The 17717-nt window shown below is 30.6% G+C and overlaps 2 protein-coding genes across 3 annotated transcripts; one reads left to right on the plus strand and one right to left on the minus strand.

Moving 5' to 3' along the window:
• Positions 1-9104: 9104 nt before the first annotated feature.
• LOC107840174 (nucleobase-ascorbate transporter 4) lies at positions 9105-13707 on the minus strand. The gene is made up of 14 exons (XM_016683930.2): positions 13477-13707; positions 13114-13211; positions 12607-12783; positions 12378-12478; positions 12227-12302; positions 11519-11578; positions 11127-11311; positions 10900-10996; positions 10555-10641; positions 10396-10454; positions 10036-10127; positions 9829-9906; positions 9569-9729; positions 9105-9479 (listed from the first exon to the last, which is right to left on the minus strand). The coding sequence occupies exons 1-14, from the start codon at positions 13568-13570 to the stop codon at positions 9261-9263; spliced, it is 1584 nt and encodes a 527-aa protein (XP_016539416.2). The 5' UTR covers positions 13571-13707; the 3' UTR covers positions 9105-9260.
• Positions 13708-14777: 1070 nt separating this feature from the next.
• LOC107840175 (cysteine-rich and transmembrane domain-containing protein WIH2-like) lies at positions 14778-16675 on the plus strand. 2 transcript variants are annotated; one of them, XM_016683933.2, is made up of 3 exons: positions 14778-15083; positions 15208-15424; positions 16408-16675. In XM_016683933.2, coding segments are annotated over exons 1-3 (267 nt in total). In that variant the 5' UTR covers positions 14778-15034; the 3' UTR covers positions 16409-16675. The 2 variants fall into 2 exon arrangements, with proteins under 2 accessions (XP_016539419.1, XP_016539418.1); XM_016683932.2 differs by having other exon boundaries at positions 14790-15083; positions 16376-16675.
• The last annotated feature ends 1042 nt before the right edge of the window (positions 16676-17717 follow it).

Raw genomic sequence — 17717 nt, forward strand, 5'->3', positions numbered from 1 at the left:
ACATATTACACGCGGATTCAGAATTTATAGTTTCAAATCTTTAAGATTAATTCTTATCACTAAATTCAATGCACTTGTCAAATTATGATATTTAGATTTTTCATGATACATATTGTCTGTTTTGGGTCTAGACCTAAAAAGCACGCGAACTTAAGTTAAACATTATAAAACTCTCTTTATTTCCCGTGGATTAGCCTACATTGGATCTACACCTAATTAAAAAGCACGCTCAACGTGTATGTGAACTTAGGTTAAGCATTATAAAGCTCTTTATTTCCCGTGGATTAGCCTAAAATGTCATGTGCATGCACCTCAGCTTCAAAAGCTTGCCAACCTAAAAGTCTTATCAATCTTTCTTCTATCCGCCCTTCATCATCGTCAGAGACATTATATTCCGTATCAAAAATGATGGGTTCAACGGATCCATCCTTCTCTATACGTGATGAATAAAAGAAGTAAATATGGCTGTATTTGTAAGGGAAGAAATTGATGGAATGGATGGGAACGGAGCCACAACGTCATCACATGCTAAGACAGCGAGGCACTCAGTACGTTTTAAAACTAAAGAGGAAGGTACACTTTTCAATCCTCCTCACTGTTTGGACACCTATCCGTTTCTCTATTTAATTTTGGGTTATATATGTTATACTACTATTATTGGAAAATAATTAATCATTTCTTGATACTTAATGTTTGGTTCAATTTATAATTTGTTACATAGTATATAGTAGTGCTGTTATTCTTGAAACAGTTTACCCTAGTAAATTTGTACAATTGCTGGTCATTGTTTTGCTTAGTGTTATAGGTAGTGGCTGATTAATCAACAACTTTCAATAAGGAGATTTGAAAATTCCAAACTTGCAAGTTAATTCGTAATGAAGGAGATTTAAAGCATGTGTAGTATAATTTCTCAACCAAGGAATTTAATGTACTCAATAAAAATATATCTAAGCACAAATACACCTAATTACTTAAAATTCTGGATTTTACACCCATATAAAGTGAGAGGATTCAATATCAAGAAGCATACTTTAGCTTAGTTTGTTAAATTGAAATGCCAATAGTTAGATGATTCTCTCATCAACCAGTTGTGGCCAAAGATGAATTCTTGTTAGAAACGGTAGATAAAATTTGTAATTAGTAACTATAAGTTCAATCTAGGGATAATACCCACGAAAATATATGAAGTTTGAACGGATTACCAGTTGAGCATACTGAACTTTGCGGGGTCCTATTACCCTCAGACTTTTTTTTCGTATTATAATGGCATATATGTGCCACTTGGCACACTGCATGTGATTCACACACACTGAGCGCGTGAACAGTGTTAAAAACGTTTTAAACTCTTTTTTTTTTTGCCAAACAGCCCCTTAATTTTATAATTATTTAAAGTTTTATATTTTTATTTATTTTTTCATTCTTCTCTCTTCTTTCTTTCTTTTCTTCAACAATGGTTGCTCCATTGTTGAATTGAAATTTAATGGAACTCAATAGTTATAATTTAATGAAACTCGCTAATTGAAACTCAATGGATGATTCGAAATATTCAAACTTGAAAACTCGCTAATTTAATTTCGAGTTCCATTAATGGAAATTGAATCTTCCGAGTTTAATTAACGGAAGATTGAATAGTTTCATACATGAAATTAAATTTTCTGAATCTTCCGAGTTCCATTAATAAATTTTTTGAATCTTCCGAGTTCCATTAACGGAAGATTGAATAACTTCATACATGAAATTAAATTTTTCGAATCTTCCGAGTTCCATTAATGAATTTTTCAAATCTTCCGAGTTCCATTAATGGAAATTGAATCATGAAATAAAATTTTTCGAATCATTTGAGTTCCATTAATTAGCGAGTTCGATTCAATTAGCGAGTTTCATTGAATCTTCCATTAATGGGACTCGCTAATTGAATCTTTCTAGTTTCAATAGAAAATTAATGGAAGATTACATTCAATTATTTGAAAAAACTTTCTTCATAAACTCAATGGAATCATTTGGAATATTTAATATGGTTGTAATTATGAAAAAATGTTGAAAAGTGATAAAATAGAGAAGAAACGGCGCGTGCACCGCACTTCCCACAAAAAAAAATGGGTATACGTTTTGAGGGGGGATTAATTCCACTTTAAAAAAGTTTAGGGGGAATTAATTCCAATTTAAAAATATAGGGGGGTAATAGGACCCCCGGAAAGTTCAATATACTCCACTGAAAATTTGGTTAAACTTGAGGTATTTTCGTGGGTATTATATTAAGGAGCACACAAAAAAGTGTTTCGAATTATAGATTGAAATATTTCAACTCGCATTAGGTCATATTTAAGTCAGAAATATCTTGTGCTTATCTGTAATGGTAATTTAGGAATGAATCTATAGGAATTTGGATCCAGTGGAGAAGGTGTGGAGCTTTAATTTGATTAACTATTGTTAGATTAGAATGGAGAAGAAAAAGGAATAAGATGAAGAAATTTAATTAGCACTAAGCAGTCAGTTTAGTCAGCAAATCCAGTCAAAATTAAGGTACAACATTTGACTAGTTTTTTCCAAAAATGCATCGTGCTCTAATCTCTTTTTGCCAGAAAAAGTAGTAATATATTTTGCATTAGTACTTAGTTTTAAAAAGCAAGTGGAACTTGAATCAAGTGTGTGTGTATATTTAGTATTAAAAAGATCGTATTAAAAAGTTCAAATGGTCATATGCTCAGACAAGAATCTGACGTGGAATGCTTGAGACATCAGATTATGTCTGTTAACTTGGTTTTATCTCCAAGAAAACTCTATGTTTGCACTGTACTACTATAATAATAATAATAATGTATTACGTAACTAATTTAATTTAAATTCTAAGACTGATAACTAAACATGATTTTACGAATGGCTTGATCATCGATGAAAATTTATTTGTATTCGATGCTTATATTAGGATGAGGTATTAATAAGACCGTATGCAAAGTGCACAAAGTCATTTGTTATATGCCTATTAATTATGATAAATATGAGATGTGAGTAAAAAAAAAAAATTGTTTGTAAGGCCATCCTGTTAGACATTTGACTGTTATTATCAAAGGAATTCACATGAGTTCATTTTTATTTTTTAACACAGACTCACACACACATGTATGCACGTGTGCATATGACCTATTTGGGAGCTTCCAACAGATATACACACATGTATGCACGTGCGCACACACTTCAATCTTTAATCTTGGCCTGTTTAAATCTATAGAGTATGTTGTTAATTAACTTAAGTGTGCTCTCTGTTACTCATTCCAATGTTCACTTCTTGAATTTATAAGTTTCTCTAACACTCTTCTTTTTTTTTTTTTTATTTAATTTAATTAAATTCATCCATTCATGTTTGTGGCGAACCTCTCGTGGTGCTAGAAGATTTTACATCAATCCCATATCAAAAAACAACAGTATTTTCGTGTAGACGAGAGGTAGTAGATACTCGATAAAACTATCAAAGAACTGGCGTGAACATTACCGTTATAGATAAGAATCAAGAATGCAAGTATGTAAATAATTTGTAATAATATCAATGAATTGAAAAAAGAAAAAAAAGGGAATTGAGAAGAGGGGTGACACATGAAGGAAGTATAGGGAATGGTGCAAAGTAGGAGGGCACATGAGCAGAACAATAAGAATGCGCACATGAAATACTGATACAATGTAGTAGTAGTAGTAATATTTAGTGCAGTGAAGGAGCAGTGTACTTTGGCCAATGCTTATGTGGTGGCTTCTTCTTATTAGCTTAGTTTCTTTGGTCTTAATTAGTCAAAGATTTTGATTAAACTTTCACTGCCCCAAACCAAAATCATGTGCTCTTCCTCTTGGATCACTCATCAACACAAATTCAAAAATAAACTTAAAGATAGTTTACAAATTATTTACATATATTAGCTCATTCCTAAGGTCGTTGTAGATAAATTTCTATGATGAAATGATGGTAATTAACTTTGGTACAACAATTGTTACATCACGGTCTCATACATGTTCGAGTTGGCTATATGATTCACCTACCACAATTTTTCATTTAAATTCATATCAACCCACGGGTGTCTGTCTAGGTAAGCACGCACATCCAATCATGCTATTTGTATTAGGAGGATGCCTTGTGAAATTAGTTGAGTTGTCAGTCTATCATAAACCTTCTTCTTCATCCGAATTTGATAACGACAATATAAGCGAGCTTACACAGTCTTAAATAGTGCACTCCTCTTAAATAGTCGTAGTATCTAATTGAGATGCCGCCGCGTATTAAACTACTATAATTTACAATGTAATGAACATAACTTATAAAAGAAGTTGTAAGACATCTTTTGAAGTGTTAAGGGTGTAGGATTAAAGAAGAAGTAAAAATTTTCTTGAACTAGAAAGGGTGTGATTTACACAAGTAGTAGAAGTAGCAGGTGCAAGTAGCAAAAAATCACATTGAAGATTGAAATAATTGTGAAGGAGGCAGAGGGGCATTCATTAGAAAGGTGCCAATACCCTGTGTCTAATCCAGCTCATATATGGGCTCCAATATATTTATTTATAATTTGACAAATGTTGTTTTTATTGTACTTGGGTCCCATTTATTTTCACCATTCTTTCAATTAAGCCCTTTCTCAATCTACCATGGCAAATTAAATGTATTTTATTTTGTTATAGTACTACGTCAATCTTTTCATGTGTGGGGTTGGGTGGATGTCAAATCCAAAAAAATCATTGACCTTTGTTCTTAAATCATTCTAGCAATTATATATAAAGAGAAACAGTTTATTCTGGTTTTGGATTCTACTTCTGTTTTTGTTCTAATCATTCTTGGGTGTTTTTAGGTCTTCAATCATATTAGCATTTACAAAGACATAAAATGATTCTTATTTTGTATTTACTACTTCTTATCCGTTTAAATTCTTTTAGGATTGTTTCGTCGGTGAGCTTAGATGAATTTTTTCATGGAATTAAATCTGTTATGTGTTTGGTTGAAGTTATTAACTAATATTAGGATAAAAGTTCATATCATAATCATAAAATTACCCATTTTATATAGAAGGTGAAACATAGAATTTTAGTTATAACTTAGAATAACTTGATTTTAAATGAAACGAGCCATAGAGGCTTGGTATTATCTTATATCCAGCCGACCAATAATTTTTCTCTGTAAAAAAAAAGGTGTTTTACATTAGAAATGTCAATATGCTAAATTTATTTGTGCTATTAAACTTTTTCCTTTGGCTAACAAAAAATAATACAATGAATGAATCCTTACCTAACTTTTCTAATGCTAGAAGACAATATGTCGTTTTGAAAATAATGTGTCTTCAAACAATATTTTAAAAAAAAAAAAAAAAGTTTATTTAATTAAGGAATGTTTTCTTAGAGAAACTTCTTATTCCACAACCAAAACACCAACAAATATTTTTAAAAAATTAATACTCTTAAAGAAATTAAACTTCTTATTCCACAACCAAAACACCAACAAATATTTTTAAAAAATTAATACAAATATTAGATTCCTTAAAAGGTGAGAAAGGCGATGCAATTGAAAATTAATATTAATTTATAGACATGACATTGAGCAAAAAATTGTGTATAATCAAAGTCTTTTAACCAATAGATCAAAAATGGTTGAATTAATTTTGGTCAAGTAAAAAATTAAATATTATTAAATTACCGTAAATGAATTAAAACTTGTCTGATCGGTCCCAATAGCCTTTCACAAGATAAATATTCATTAATATTTTTTCCGGCCATCAAAACTATTTGCATTATTGGTAAAAAAGGACTAATTCAAAATTTTTTTCTGACATACAGAATAAAATAATAGAACAATAAGATTTTGTATTTATTGTATAATAATAAAAGAAGTTATTGACAAAAAGATGGAGCTATCCCCTATCCATTAATTGGTTCGTATATAGTTAAGTATAGCTTTTAAAATAGTCTTTCAGAATAAGAATTTATTCATCTTCCTCTAATATGTATTGTGCATTGCATGGATACAAATATTAATTTAAGTACTACTAATAATAGAAAAGAAATTAGAGGATGCGTTGGTGCCACGTGGAGGGAAATGGGGCCCAATACATAACACCCAAATGTGATCTTAAGAGATCCACAAGTTGTCGTTTAGTGGAGTACTCCCGTACGGACAAATCTCTGGGCTTTTCATTCCATTAATTTGATTTGTAAAGCCCACCCCCACCATTTTTCGTCAACCCTCTAAAAATAATATAGTACCTCGATATTTTTTTGTCTTCTTATTATCCACATAATTAACAATTTAACATATTATATCACTAAAAAATTTAGTAATTTCTTGTTTCTCCTATGATGTTATTAAATTAGTAATACTTTCTTCCTTATAAAAAATGGTGGAATTCGAAGTACGACTGGTACAACATGTAAAATTTATAGTGTGAATTAGGATACTTCATTCTTGTTTTTTTTTTTAATGTAAAATTTAAGAAGTTGGATAAAAGATAATAATTCACAAGTGCTTAACTAAAGATTGAAAAAATGGGCCTTGGATATGAAGCCCACGTTCAAATGTAAGGACGGGCCCATCACCAAGTCCAATAGCCCACCACTTCTTATTAACAACTCGTGACCACTACAGTTAAAATTGCTACTTTTAAAAACCTGGCAAAAATTCACATATAGTCTCATTAGAGTATTTATAACTAACTTCCTAATCTAAATTTCATATTTACAATTTATAGACAAAATTAATGACAATTTTATATATATATATATATATATACAAAAAAGAAGGTAAAGTTCATAACAACAAAAAGAGAAAAAAAGAAAGAAATTTTAATGTAATAAATGTCCTTAATCTTCTCCAACTTTTCATTTATTTCTCTGATATAACAGATCAATAAATATGAATTTATGTGTTAATTACTCCTCAAAAGTTGATAATTTTTTTTAAAAAAAAAAATTGTGATCTACAGGAGAAAGTTGGTAATTCGTGCATACAAAATTCTGGTATATACGATTTACGCAAATTATTTTTTTACTTGAATTTATTTACTGAAATTCTTTTTTGAATCTAATACGCAATAAAAATTGATTCAATTTCAACATAATGAAAATCAATTTTACTATTGGTTTGAATTAGATTTTCGAAATTGAATGTACAATATAAACTTCAAACACCTTCAAATTGTTAATTTTATAATTACTATTATTTTTATATACAATAACTTCAATTGTAATTTTGTGATTCAATTTTCGTATTCAATTTTAATTTTCGTAATTTTAAATTTTTTTCACAAAAGTTGTTAAAAAGGTTATAATCCTTGTTTGTGTTAGTTTTTTTTTTCTTTTCTAAATTCCATTTGTAATTGCAATTTGTGTGATATATTCATTCATTACTCTACTACATATTTCATAATATACATATTGACAGTCTTTTAATACTTTTTTATGTATATCTATTAATAGTATATTTGAATTTCTGTATATCTGTTAACATAAGTGTATAATTGTATTTATATATCTGTTTTAAAGGTTACAGAGATTGTTTTTATCATTTGTATATCTATTGTTTGTATATTTGTATATTAGTTTACATAAATTTGATATTTGTATATCTATTGTTTGTGTATCTATATATATATCTATGCAAATGAAGTATACATATATTCAAATCAAAACTGTTGTTTATTATTTGTATATTTGTTGTTTGTATATCTGTATATACAAATTTGAATGTTGTTTGTAAACGATATTGCAAACAAAATATACATATATTCAAATCAAAATTGTTATTTATTATTTATATATCTATTGTTTGTATATGTGTATATACAAATTTGAATGTTGTTTGTAAACGAAATATACATGCAAACGAAATATACATATTTGTATATCTGTATATACATATATGCAAATGAAATAAACATATACATATATGTTTATTATTTGTATATCTGTATATACAAATTTGAATGTTTTACATACTAACAAATTTGAATGTATACACATATATGCATTCTTAAACTATATATATCTGCATATGCATTATTCTTCAAAATGTATATGTGAAAATTAACTGTATATACATATATGTAAATTGTACATACATATATCAAAAATACAAACTGTATATGCATACATACACTCTAACTCTGTATATATATGCATGTATTATTCTACAAAAAAAAAAAATACGTATCTACATATATTGAAACAAAAATGTATATTGACCAACAATTCTATTTCATGAGAATATATACAAAAAACCTCGTAATCATTGTCAACTTCATTGCTCCCCCTTTTAGATTTAGATACCTTAAAATATTTTTTCCTTTCCGCCTTGCTAGAAGATGCAAAATTCTTTCCTTTTTCTTTTTGATAAATCACCCATAAAAGAAAATGGGGGAGTGACTTACATAATATATAAAAAAAATTATTATAAAATAAAAATCTGCAAAAACCAAAAAATTATAAAAACGGGGGAGTGCTCCCCTTTTTTATTTTTTTTGTAAAATATATGAACAACAAAGAAATTTAACGACTAACTGACATAATATATAAAAATTAAAAAAAAATGAAATCTAAAGTCAATAAATATCCTAAACTGATTTTTTGTGGTGAAAAATCCACAAAAATAATTTATCACAGAAAAATCAAGGATTATATTTTGTGATATTAGAGTGACTTTGAGAGAGAAATAAGGAGAAAAAAGTTAAACAAGTTCACTTGAATAATCATGTATTATGATGTTGCCAATATTGTTGTTTCTTTAATTTAAAATCAAGGATATTAGAGTGATTTTGAGAGAAAATTAAGGAAAAAATAGTTGAAGAAGATATCATAAAATATCTTGTGTTTTGATATTCTATTGTTGTCTTTTTTTGAGTCAATAGGATAGAGAGAATAGAAAGAAAATACCAAAAATAAATATACGAGAGAGAAAATTGATATATACAAATCTTAATATATTTGTATATAGGGCCCACGGAAAAAACTGATTTTTAACTACCAAATGAGTATGAATTGTAATTTTTTAAAACATTAACCATATCATGTAATTAATATAGTATTTTGTCTTTTCCTAAAAACATTCATGGAGTCTTTTATGTATTCTGCTTGAAATATAAACATATTATCTAATTACAGCACCAGATAGTAATTGCTCTCAATAACTAGAATAGTTCTCAACAATATTAGGGGATTAGACAAATCAAATGTGATGTGCTTCTTTCATACTTGTTTGTTTTGAGTATTTCGACAAGTTTTTCATTCTTAACGTCAGTGTTTCATACCGAAGGAAAGTATTTGGAGAGGCCATAAGGGAGAGAGTAAAACTCTTCACTCCGAGGATCACGGCTATAGTACTTGAACTTAGCCCACCAATGCCTTCCACTGTCTTTCCTAGTTAAGGGATGCCTGCGCGCTAGAGTCATGTCTAACAAGTAAGCTATAACGCCTGCCACTGCCGCGGGTGATGTGAAGATCACTTGCATAATTTGGTCAAACTGCACATAGGTAAATAAGTTTTTATTCAATCCCTCAATGCCAGAGATGTCAGCCGGAAGTAAATTGTGAGTCTGATGTATGCACTAACCGTGGCAGAGCCAGACTGAACAGGACCGCGACCAGTGGTTATGACATAACCGTTGAAGTATTGTGGCACAGAAAGGCCCATGTAGATTGAGAAGCCTAATATAAATTTAGTCCTATAGCTGTTCAGGTTGCAGAATTGTAGTAAATCAAAACCAGCAGCAGCTGCCTCATCCAATAAAACCAACATATCAAAGACTTCATATATGGAAAATGAGAATTCAAGAAACTGGACTTATTCAAAACATGAGAGAAATCACTAACACATGAGGCCAAACAAGACACAATATAATGCTCCAATTATCGGTAGAGGTATTGAAGCAAGAATAGCTCCGAATTTTCCTGTTTGCGGTCAAAGAGAGGTGCAGCCATCAGTTTCAACATACATAAACAAGGACTGCAATCATTCGACAGAAGAAATTGAATCATTCATTTCAATACGATAAGCACATATATTATACCGAGTCTCACCTAACACTGAAAAGAAAAGCATAAATACTGCAGAAATTTGAACCACTCTTCTGCTTCCGACTCGTGTCAATGCTAAAAGACCTACATTTTCACTTCATAGTTCATAAAAGAAAACGATTAGCAGTGTATCTTAAGGTAATAAGAATTACCGCCAGATGCATTTTTTTTATAGATGGTTGGCACGGAGATATCCAGAGAGAACAACATTACTGAAAAATGTCAATTATAAGAGTCCTCACAACTTAGCCTAGCAGCTTTTTGCTAACTTGCTTGTGCCCTTGATTATGAATTTAGTATGAGGAACAGAACAAACTAAAATATCCTACTTTAAGCATTTCGTAAAGTAGATAGATGTATTACACTGATACAGTAGACCCAGTAGGGGTTCCCCACAAACCATTGACAAACGTACTTAATCCCTGGACATGAACAAAAGGAAAATTGAGTTCCACAGAGAATCATAGATCAAAAGAAAGAAACCATAGTTAGAGAGAATGTCGATATGGTAAATTTACTTACCAGCCATCCAGCACCACGGCTCAGAATGGATGCTGGGCAATATGTTGCACTTCCATATCTTGCAGCTGCAATAAACCCTCCAGTAGACTGTCAAAACAGCAGGAAAAATGTTTCTCAGGAGGACAATATCATCACCAGGCTCAAGAAAACTCACAATGCTAATCACCCAAAGCTTCGGTAACTTTCGATTAGCATCTCACAGCTTACACCATAGTCATAAAGAAGTTCTTGGAGTTGAGGCATTTAAATTTTTCATGATAGGTTTTACTAGCAAGGGAGGAACCGGAATCAGGTCAGCAACTAAATCCAAAATATTAGACTAAACGTTGGCAACAAGATCTAAACCTCAATGAGAGAAACCAAAACTGCAGCCATCATCAGAAAGACTTGTCCAACATCAACATTGGGAATACCCCATTGCAATGGGTAAGGAAATCGTATCCTGCATTTCCAAAAATGAGTCCTTGAGAGCGGAAGCAGAAAAAAGAGAATCTATTTAACATTTAAAAAAAAAGAGACATTAGACTGCATCAGAGTTTCCTCAAGGGACTATTATTTAAGTATGAACGCACCATGAAGCTCCACTGACAAGTCCAGAGCGATCAACTCGGCAACTGAACTGAGTCTGTGGGGGTCTGTTCTTGTATGCACCTGCTACTGTGAGAAAGGCTGCAAATGCCCACACTATTCCAACTGATAACAGAACAGCGAATCGCTCAAATATGGGTTGCTTTAATGTCCACATATGAGGAATGAACTGCAAAAACATACATTAATCACCTATCAAATCATGTTTTTGCCATTCAAAGAATAAAAAACATATACTATAACAGGTATCAGTAGATTACGAACATTTGGAATGAGACGCAATTGTTGTAGTATAAGCGGTTATAAACATTAGTAGTTAGCACGTAATACATGCATCTCAATACAGAACGCAATAACTATTAAGAATAAGGCTTACTTGTGACAACAATATGAGCAGAACTAACTCTGGAAGTCCAATTTCAACACATTCTCCCAGCTGCCATCAATCAACAGAGATAAACTAAAACACAGTAAACCAATGTAAAAAGGGAACGGAAAAAGATACTGCTTAACGTAAGTAACATCATGTTCAAGTCCAACTTTAGGCAGTTGTATCTAGCTCATCGCAAGAGGCGATAAACTGGATTTACCAAAGTGAATTACTTTAAGTAATATAAAGTGATGCAATTCTCACTTTTCAGTGTTAGGATGAATGATTTCTCAAATGATATAAGCTTCTTTGGACAACCTCATAGTTCTGAAAGTCATGCTCATCATGGCTACATTATTGTGTACTTTATGATAATTTTCACCTCTTACACTATATCGGTCACAATAAGATACTCCTTCAGTTACATTTTATATGGCCATGTTTGATTAGACGTGAAGTTTAAGAAAGAAAAAAGAACAGTCTGCACATACAAAAGTACCCTTATAACTTGTGGTCTTAAGACTTGTTTTGATGACGTTTCTATAACAATAAGAGCATGTTATTTGGTAAAATGGAAAGTTTTAAAGATAAATAGTTTCTGAATATAGAAAGGTATAATTTTTTGTCCAAAACAAACTACTAGTAAATATTGTAAAGGAAAGAGAGTCATGTAATGGAACTGAGGAAGTACTAAGCATCAAACAAACTTCTTACAAGTGGAAAGCCTTGCTCATATAGCCCAAAGCCGACAAGCAACACCAGTGGAGCCTTAGAAAGCGGACACAGGAACCTACATCGTCAAACAGCTGTAATCAAACATTCTCTTCTACGCTATAAAAAGAATATAATCCTTCAAAACGGCCACCTTGTAACAATTCTCCAAAATCCAAGAAAGCCAGCTAATGTTGGAAGAACGGATGCAATCATTAGAGCCCCCTGCATACTTCTCATCGATTGTTTAAACCTCTGAAGAAAATGATCAAAAGTACAAAAAAAGAATCACTAATGCTGTTATAATCAGAAGATAGTATTTTTGTAGGCTAAAGTAATGCACAAAAACACTAAAATGTAGGAAGAAATTCGATTACTCCAACCTCACGAGGGTCAAGGTATGTATTGTATTGATTGGATAATGCTATAAAAATGGCTGGCATAATGAATCTGAATGATCCACCGATCACCACTGGAAGCCGAGTTCCAAACCACGATTGCAATAGAGTATTCACCCCAGCAACAAAGAGCAAAGTTTGTATCACTTGAGCTTTCTCCACCTGGAAGAAATAAATGTTGCAAGTATTCTAAACAACTAAAGCCCCGAATTTTCAAGAGTCAAATATAATAGGTAGTACTACACTTCATACAGTTGATAACAATGATACAACAACAACAACTACCACCACTACACCTCAATACTAAGAAAATTGGGGTCGGCTATATGATTTCTCATGCACAAGTTACTTCATTTAAGGTCCTCTCTAACTGATACTATACAAAAGACACACAAAAATAAAACACTATAGTACAAGTTAACTATATTTTCTGCTAACTCATAAATCTGTGACTGAAATTGATGATGAAGATGAAAATAGACAAATACTTACGTTGCCACCCCCCATTTGGGGGACAATGATGGTAGGGATGATGACAGTAGTGCCAAGCATTACTAAGTAGTGTTGAAAACCCAGTATGACACCCTCAGCTGCAATATTAAAGCAGTTAATTAGCTTTCACAATAGTTAATTAATTCTATTTTAATTTTGCAACATACACTTTGGGATCAAACAGAGGAGGAACTCACAGGCCTAAGGAATATATATGCTGAAGGAAATCTAATTCCACAAGTGATACTTATTTGTTTTCTACAAGATTCACTAAACTAACTTTGTCACTTTAAATTCATTCAAATTATGTTTTTCCTTAAATATATCACTGACTAAAATATTTGTGTAAATTAAAATACGTACCCCAAGAAGGATTGCTGTTAATACAGTAATCTACTCCAGGGAGTTGATCTTTCACTGGATGAGGCACCAATTCATCTTTCACAGCTCCAGTCATCTCTCTACGTACCGCTCTTAATTATACGTCTAACAAATAATTTGATCTTGATGTTTACTTTTTACATACATATATGCAAAAGAGTAAAGCAATGTATATTTTACTAATACTAGGCAGACAGTAAAAATTGAAGTAAAGGAGTAGAATTGCATGGGAAGAAGAAAAAGACAAGAATAAAAAAGGATAGATATGGTTAGTTAGTTATGGTTGAGACTAAAAGCCAACTACTATAATCTCTTACAAGTTGATAACAAAGACTCTCTATCTGTTTATGAAAAATGAGCTACCTACTCTAAGAAATTGTCTTACAAGGGTTAGAGGAAAAGCCTAACTAACACTCCACCTCTAGAAATGGATTGAAGAATAATTTTACCAGCTGATGGTGTACAAAAAATATTTGTATATATATACTGATGATGATGTAGAATTTAGAGTTTATAAGGTTCTATATTCAATTAAGTTAATATACACAATAATTATAAGGTTCACATTGCAATATCTATATGTAATTTATGAATTTTCTAATATAAATATACATAGTTTGAGTTTAAGCTATACTCGGTTCATCTGAACTCGTAAAGGGTGCTGCTAAAGCCGTTGTTTGCAGAAAGGAATAATATTGTAAAAATATAAAAAAGAAATAAATTAAAGCTTCCTGTTTTTATATTAGAAATATTTTAGAACTATCTTTTTTGGTAAACTAAAACTTTAAACTAAGCTATTCACAACTTCTTATAATTGGTAAATAAACTCTTATACAACAACGTTCAATAAATGACATTACAAACACGCATCTTATTGTATCATAACTTAATCCTTACAAATATACTAATAACAATAATGTTCCTATACGAAGTTAATGATTTTATGTTTCTTACGGATATTACACTATATGAGGAAAAAAGAAGAAGATAAAAGCCTCTTATTAGTGAGAGAAAATAACTGATAATGATAATGTGTTTGTAAATAGGATATTAACACAATAAAAAGTGAATTTCTAGAATCCCCTTGTCTTTAGTGAATTTGAATGTAAGTTAGTACAATAAAAAAGATGGATCCTAGAATCTTGTGGTCTTTATTATCGTTTGAACAGGGAAATAACTTCACAAATTATTAATTTTGTATGCAGCTGCTAAAATAAATACACGTGTTTAAACCTTTTGTTTTTTAAAAAATAAAAAATATCAATTTAGTAATCTAACTACGAATTAATAGGAGTAATTGGTTTTTTAAAAAAAAAACACATTGATAATTTTCTCCATAATTCATCAGATAAACTACAAGGAGAAAAACATAAAAAGATGATGATCAACTTTTCACATGATTTGATTGAATTATTCTAGATCAGACTTAAATCAAGCAAATAATTCTACATTTTATCTTAAGTCTCATACGAAAGAAAATCATTCCATTTGAGACCATATCTATCTTGTAATTCAAGAACATATATTCAATTAATTAATCATGAGTTATTATGATCAACCTCCTCCCGTTGGTGTACCTCCCCCTCAAGGTAACAAATTATACCTTTATTATTTGTTGATGATTTTTTTTTTTTAATGATATTCTTTGAATTAAATTTTATGTGATATAAATTCAATTTGATTTGATGATGATTTGTTGAAATGATTAATTAGGATATCCACCAAAAGATGCATCATATGGGTACCCTCCTCAAGGGTACCCTCCGCAAGGTTATCCTCCTCAAGGTTATCCTCAACAGGGTTATCCTCAGCAAGCCCAACAAGGTTATCCTCAGCAAGGTTATCCTCCTCCGCCATATGGTGCCCCTCAATACGCCGCTCCACCTCCTCAGAAGAACTCATCTGCAACGAGCGGCATCCTGAATGGCTGGTACGCAACTCTCCATCTCCCTCATCATGTCTTATAAGATTAATTCGATCTTATGTTGTGCATTCATGCGTGATGCAACTCTGTGAACGCATAAGATCATATATAATTTGATTTATATACATAATGTATTTTTCTAACGAAGATTGTATTATGATTTGAATTTTTTTGTACTTGAACAGTAATCGTGTGAAATCAAGATAAATTTATATATATTTAAAGTTTCTTCGTAAAAAAACTGATATACAAGTATTGCATTTTCTTATATGAAAGCTGTTTTCTCTTTCTGGTGACTTTTATATATGTGTTTGTATTTTCTCTAAATTATACATATCCGTATTGTTAATTTTAAAAGGGATTGTATTACTAGTTGCTGATAACATAGATAATAGAGCATAATTTTTAATTAGTTATATTATTTATCAAGCCAAACAAGAAATTAAAATGCAGGTACTGTATATTTAGAAATGATTCTCTTATAACTTTAAATTAAAGCTCCGGTTGAAAATAATTATTTTGTTTTCCTTTTATCTTTTTGTTCCTTATGATGAGATGTGCTCTGGTTTTTTTTTTTTTTGATGTATTGAAATATGATTATTGTAGGAATGATTTTTTTATGACAATATAATGCTAGATAACTTTATTATGTTATTTTCAATAGTTAAGTGATCAATTTAATAAACTTATCCTACAATGGGAAGCACCTTAAGATATTTGAGAAAAAAGAATTTTGACAACTAAAGTAGGTTCTCCTCCTCCTCCTCAAACATATGTTGTACATTTAAAATCTTCCAATAGATGAGATATCACCTTAATATGATTTGCGTTTATATCAACATGATTTTATGTATTTAGTATTTTTAGAACATTTCTCTATAGTATATTGTATTTTGTGAGGATAGAGAAAATTAAACTAATTAATTTTGTGTGTTTTTTTTATTAATGTTCTTACAGTTTGGCTGCGGTTTGTTGTTGCTGTCTTTTAGATGCATGCTTTTGATGATAAGCTAAAATCGCTCCGAAGGAAAAATGACATTCACTAATGATCTTTTGCAAATCAAGGATCTAGCTTTTCTTCTCTTTTTTATGTCATGACCTTTATAAACATTATGACTCTTCATTTGAGAATACATGATTTTCATTTGGCATAATAATTTGAGGTATTCAAGTGTACTGATTCACAAATTAAAGGTTTATGTATATTTTGAGAGATCCTAGTATCTTTATGGACAACTAGTATACGAGTTTGTTTTATATACTGATTGTATTGAAAATGATCACATTTCTTTATGAAGTAACACTCTTCAATCAAAATACAAGATAAACAAGACTTTTCAATATTTATATCACAAAAAAGGACTCAAATAATAATATTTCACTATAGAGTATGGTTCTTTTTTCCTTTTGCAGTATAACACATATAGCTAACTAGCAAGAACACGCATGTCTTCAATAGTTGAACAACTTCACTAAAAAATATAACTATACCATCAATTATATTAATTGCTAACCATCCGAAGGTAAATATCATATAATCGTGCACAGATGAAGTCGGAATTTGAAGTTTGTAAATTTTGAACTTAATTGAAGTTGAACCTATTGCCTACTTTAGGTACTCCATCAAGTTTGTAATTAATGAATTTTCTCATCAATGCATCTTTATTACTACTAATACAAAAAAAGTTTCACTAATAAAAATAAGTCTAAAAAAAAAGTGTAAACAACATAAATTCCCTAGACAATGAAAATAATTACACAAAATTCCTTGTTGTTTTCTCTCTCCCTTTTTTGCAAACATACTCATACATTCGGTCACATATTATCCATTGGTCGAATGTATGATGTAACAGCTAATCCCATATTTAAGGTAAGAGAATCTTTAATTATTTTATAGTTCCTTAATTAAAGGCAGTAATTAGTCAACATTAAATCGTTTATTGATAGAACATGTAACTGATATTTGAATTTTAAAAACTTTGTTATACATAAATTTTTTTTCCCGTGATTCACGATCTTAAAAGCCAAAAAACAACCACTTTCTTCTACACCCGTTCTTCAAAACTACTAAAATCTTCTTCTACATACGTTCTTTAATACTAGTAAAATCAATATGAATATCCCCGTATTGTTGCGACATTCTAAAATTTGGGAGTCAGAAATGAATGATACGTCATACAAAAGTGACGCAATAGTAATTTCGATAAATACGGATGAGTCGGGCACAATCGCAAGACTTGCGGTTTCTTTCCAAAGGAATCATGAAGAATATAATATGATTTTCTATGTGCGGATGCTT

This window comes from Capsicum annuum, chromosome 8, assembly GCF_002878395.1.
Source record: "Capsicum annuum cultivar UCD-10X-F1 chromosome 8, UCD10Xv1.1, whole genome shotgun sequence".
NCBI lineage: Eukaryota > Viridiplantae > Streptophyta > Magnoliopsida > Solanales > Solanaceae > Capsicum > Capsicum annuum.

Excerpts from the sequence above, each read along its gene's own strand:
- LOC107840174 (XM_016683930.2), bottom strand. The coding sequence starts at position 13,570 with ATGACTGGAGCTGTGAAAGATGAATTGGTGCCTCATCCAGTGAAAGAT. Across the intron at positions 11,579-12,226 it reads ATGAGCAAGGCTTTCCACTT|CTGGGAGAATGTGTTGAAAT; the intron begins GTAAGAAGTTTG and ends GATTGATGGCAG. Across the intron at positions 9,730-9,828 it reads TGTCTTGTTTGGCCTCATGT|CTGCTGCTGGTTTTGATTTA; the intron begins GTTAGTGATTTC and ends TGGATGAGGCAG.
- LOC107840175 (XM_016683932.2), top strand. The coding sequence starts at position 15,035 with ATGAGTTATTATGATCAACCTCCTCCCGTTGGTGTACCTCCCCCTCAA. Across the intron at positions 15,084-15,207 it reads TGGTGTACCTCCCCCTCAAG|GATATCCACCAAAAGATGCA; the intron begins GTAACAAATTAT and ends ATGATTAATTAG. Across the intron at positions 15,425-16,375 it reads AGCGGCATCCTGAATGGCTG|TTTGGCTGCGGTTTGTTGTT; the intron begins GTACGCAACTCT and ends ATGTTCTTACAG.